The following is a 5,262-nucleotide window of genomic DNA, read 5'->3' as shown; positions in this document are numbered from 1 at the left end:
TCTTTTTTTGGCACATACTAGCTAGCAAATGTAATAGAGTTAAAATTATCAATTATATGTCGCAACAATATTGTTTGGCGCATGATCACTCTTTAAATTTTTCATATATATCATAAAAAATGTTGATATTCTTGAAATATCACCAATATATATCTGCAGGAATATTTTTACATGCGTGCAATATGTGAAAATCATTGTGTAACACAACATTCACAATCAAACGATCGATCTCAAAAGTCAAATCCATCCCCGACCATGTCGAATCCCTACAACGACTCCTGCTAATCGGGCGCACGTCAAATTCACCTTTGACATATGATTCACATGATCCCAAACGAAATTCAAATTAAAGACATCATCATGCAATCACACAATCTTAGTTATAGTTTCCAATTTCCATGCCATGCCCCCGTCACAAGATATCAAGGGTACTACTCTAATTTCAGGACCCACGTCCCGTCCTCGAATAAATAAAATTTCAATTATAATCACAAAATTACAAAGATTCGTTCATTAGCTACATGAAAAGACCAAATGTTAAGAGTGTCCATGACCCACGTAAGCCCTATCTCCGCCAAAAAAAACTGGCCATTTTCATAGCTAATCATTTTAACATTATGAATTCCTCATAGATACCTATGTAGATTAATTATCTTTCTCAGTTACTCAGACGTAGACTTGTCATCATTCTTCATTCATTACAACCTTATTTTGTTTCCTAGGAACCCCAAATCAATCACTGCCTTAGTATATTATCAGCTCTTCTTCTTCTTCTTTCTAATGGAAGAAGCAAGATATTGGATGTGGGCTAAAACAACACCAGATCCAAACCCTCAAATCCTGTCGTCCGCGGCCGCCATGACTTCTTACAACGATTCGTGGGAAGAACAGGCTTTCGCGTTTGATGCCGCCGGAACCCTTGGAGGGTGTGTTTGGCCACCGAGATCTTATTCTTGCAGCTTTTGCAGAAGAGAATTTAGGTCAGCTCAAGCTCTAGGAGGCCACATGAACGTCCACAGAAGAGAAAGGGCTAGATTGAAACAATCTACCACTATTTCTTCAACCACCGATCACGTTTCTGCTAATTACACATCTCAAATCTGTTCTCTCCTGTACAAAAACCCTAACCCTGAAATTTCTGATACTTTGTTTTCCAACCCAAGAAACGTCGGTATTAGGGTTCCATCACCTCCAGCTGCTACAAAAGATACACCGGCCCTTTGTTTCTTTTCCCCAGTATCCCAGCAAGATTTGAAGAATACCGCGGTTTCATCTACTCATCCCTCTTGGTCAAGCTTTGTCACATACAAAAGGGATCGTGTTCCGGATAATTCGATCAAGAACCAAGACAAGAAATCCGCGTACAAAACCGAACCTAATTCAACAGAAGATTGTTCTAAGGTGGATTTATTTTCAGTGAGTTTGGATTTGGAAGTCAGTCGAACAGATACGAATGGATCAAATGATCATGATCAACAAGTACTTGGTGGTTGTAAGAGGAGGCGAATCGAATCCGAGCCCTCGAGTTTCTTCCAACAGTCGAGTAAAAAGGGTAGATTTCAAACAGACGTGTTTGAACTGCATTCGGATTCTGTGGAGGAACTGGATCTCGAGTTAAGGCTCGGTGATGCTCCAAAGGTGAAGTGATGATTAGCTACAAATTCATTTGTTTTGCTGTTAACCAAAGAATTACATACCTTGTGTTAAATTGTATCGTTCATTTCAGCAGAAACTAAGATGACAGATTTCCTATAAACGTTCTTATTTTAGTTGGCATTTCATTCTGTTTAATATTTTGTGTTTGTTCCTGGATTCTTGCCATATTCGAAGCCGTGTGAATTGAACGTGTTCGAAGTATTTTTCATTCGAACTTTATGTGTTATTTTGGAAAAAGAAAAGATGTATATCAAGTTGAAGTTACATGATTTTGGTCGTGCAAATTCCTGGATCCGCCGGTGGAAGCAAGATGAGAAAAGGCATGGGCTTTAATTTATGATCCCTTTAATCAAAGTCCTTACGTATACCTGAATAATTTGAAGTCGTTTTCCTTCTCTGTACCCAAGAAAATATATATATGCAAGCTTTAACTCAAAGGTATACTAATTATAGTATTGAAGATTTAATTTCATGCATAGAACTTGTCAGTGGGAGCAAATTAAAGATGAGATCATTGATGATCATATTAAATATATATAATGATGTTCTTACATATATCAAGATAAACATTTTGTACAGGAAATTTAAAAATAAATCTTGTGCTATGATCATTTAATTAGGGTAAGAGCACATTTTTGTTTTTGTTTTTTTATCAGTATTTAATTAAACTGCTTGTTGACTCGTCTATTTTAAGGTTGAAGTTTGGATGGATGTATTTGGGGATATTTGAATGGAAGAAATATATTGAAGATAATATTAATGCATGAATTAAAATGCATTTTTGGATAGAATTAATCCAAATGGCCCTAAAAAGAACTAATTATGTATTAAGAATTGAGTTTCTAATGATCATTTTGTTCTTGTTTACGAAGACACATGATTTAATTGGATGTCGGATCCTAAATCCAGATACATCGACCAAACATTGAGCGGAGCGTACCGATAAAAATATTTTCACTGTCAAAATTGTGGATGCTCATCATATTAATGGAAAATAAGTTTTTTGGCCCATTAACTTGTCCATGTTTTGGTTTTGGTCCATTAACTTTTCCGATTTGAGTTTTGGTATGTTAACTTTGTTTTTTCAGTGTTTTTTTGGTCCAATTGCATACGTGTCAATTTTTTATTGGTCCAAAATGATTACGTGGACCAATCAGAAGCTGACACGTATGCAATTGAACCAAAAAAACACTGAAAATACAAAGTTAGTGTACCAAAATCCAAATCGAAAAAGTAAATGGACAAAAACCCAAAGGAAATAAAGTTATTGGACCAAAAAACTAATTTTTTCCCATATTAAATATATTTATTTATTTATAATATTAAACTTGGTAAACAGTAAAAACACATATATATATATAAATGGATTGAAGTAATCAATCCGTTTTACTTTTCCACTGAAGTTACCCCAACTGACATTCTAAAATGAACTTAATATTAATAATATGAAACTGAGACAGATTGGTTTTCAATGTATTGAAGTACAAATAATAAGTCAGATACAACACAACATGGATTCCCTTTATCTTTTGTATTATTATCACCAAATCTGTTTGTAGCAAAGCATAAATCCATGCACTTGTCGTCCCCTCTTTCACTTTTCTTGTTTCTTTAATTTCTCAATGCTTCCAAAAATTTGCCACCAACTAAAAGGAATCAATCCATTTAAGTATTATAAACATACCCTTTAATTTTCTATTCATAAACAGAATATTGTTGCATCATTGAGTCTCAAGGGCTTCACTGGGAGTCTTTTTGTTTCTTCCTCTCTGAATTTATTTTATTTCTCGAGTAGATAAATTATATACTAAATGAATATTAATTATTGCGCAAGAATGAGGAATATTCACTCAAATAATTAATACCTTAAGCCCTTGATTCTTTATCAATCCTGTTGGAATTTCTACATAATTTTTACATTCTTTTGCTACAATTCCGATTTCACATCCTTTAGCGCTATATCCCAATTATTGTTGATTACTTCGGTTTTGATATACTTACGGAATATAAGAGAACAAGGCATATAACAAAGAATAAGTTATCAATATTATTGACTGAAAGATAACTGCTGCGGATTAATCCGACGTCATAAAAAATTATTGATTATGAATTGCCAACCACCACCAGGCATATATATGCCTTGATTAAGAACATAGAAACAGACATTTTCTCTTTGATATTATCGAAGGTGTACAAATAGGTGCAAGAAAATATTTAAGGCAATTACTTATTGTTTGTCTTGTTTAGGAATTTAATGAGAATTAACTATTTTTCTGACGAAATGCAGAAAGATTTTATTTAAGAGAAAAGATGAGATCGATCGAGTAGTGCACATGGGGGGGCTTCAGATGTGTCTGTAACAGAGGAATTTAGTGAAAGCAATATGCATGTAAATAAAAGATTGCTCTTTGTAGAGCATTTGTTAGTCCCAAGAATGCCATTAAAATATGGAAACTTAAGAGGGATTGTATTAATGTAATTAATTTTGATTCCAGAAATTAGCAGCTTGCGGTGTAGTACTAGTTTTTGTATAAAGTAATTCGAAAGCTATGTGTATATTTAATATCCATAGCGATACGAGATCTTGACTCCCGTGAACGTTAGGTATTATTTATTGGCTTGAATAGACTAGCTAATTGATTAATCACATTATGATCACAATAAGGACGGAAATAAAGTTCGATAATTTTAATTTTGGAATTAAATATATTAGGAGACACTAATTCCAAAAGTTAATTCGAATATCTTAGTTAATTGTAGGGATTGGATCCCCTACTGTGGGCATCCCCACAGTAGGGGATGCTGTGGGGGGTAAACGCAACCCCCACAACCCAATTTTTCATTTTTTTTTGCTTTTTTTTAAAAAAAAATATATTTTTAATTATTTTTTCTTTGTTGGTTTTTTTTTTTGGCTAAAATTTTTGGGGTTTTTATATCTCTTTTGAATTTTTATTATTATATATTTTAATTTTTTTTTAAAAAAACTCTTTTTTACATCTTGTACATTTATTTTGTATCATTTTTTTTCCTTCTTATAATTTATATCTCAATACTATATAATCATGCAACAACTAAATAATGTTAATATGAAAAAATAATAAATAATTCATATATTGTGTATTTTCATTTCAACTAACATCGTTATATTTTTAAAAAGAAATACAAATGATTAAGAATGTGTATGAGAGACATTTTTATTGAAATTAATGGTTTCAAGAGAATAAGGGATGTACATTATATATGTTAAACTGAATTAATCGATCGAACCGAATGAATTCGAAATTTTGGTTTTGAGTTTTGCAAATTTCGGTTAATTCGGTTCAATTTTTGGTTTTTGTTAAAAAAAATCACTTAACCGAATTAAAAAATTTATAATAATTATATTTTGATTTTTTATTAGACTTTACATATAATTTATGGCATTTGTCAAATGTTTATAATATTGTACTTAATTTTTCTTAATTTTAATTTTTCAAGCATAATATGTTTTATTATGATAAAAATCTCATATTAAATTATTAACTATAATTTTTAGTTTTAAAATAGAAAAAAAACAAATCGATTAATTTGGTTATCGACCGAATTAACCTAGTTTCATTCGGTTAT

General features: G+C 31.9%; 1 protein-coding gene across 1 annotated transcript; it reads left to right on the top strand.

Moving 5' to 3' along the window:
- The first annotated feature begins 699 nt into the window (after positions 1–699).
- Positions 700–1,647, top strand: LOC140888221 (uncharacterized). The gene has a single exon (XM_073295912.1). It carries the CDS (start codon positions 781–783, stop codon positions 1,645–1,647), a length of 867 nt encoding a protein of 288 aa, XP_073152013.1. The 5' UTR covers positions 700–780.
- Positions 1,648–5,262: the final 3,615 nt, after the last annotated feature.

This window comes from Henckelia pumila, chromosome 3 (assembly GCF_033568475.1).
Source record: "Henckelia pumila isolate YLH828 chromosome 3, ASM3356847v2, whole genome shotgun sequence".
NCBI classification, from domain to species: Eukaryota; Viridiplantae; Streptophyta; class Magnoliopsida; order Lamiales; family Gesneriaceae; genus Henckelia; species Henckelia pumila.
This window is presented reverse-complemented; position numbering and strand designations above follow the sequence as displayed.

Bases quoted from the DNA above. Each gene is read 5' to 3' on its own strand.
- LOC140888221 (XM_073295912.1), top strand. From the start codon at position 781: ATGGAAGAAGCAAGATATTGGATGTGGGCTAAAACAACACCAGATCCA.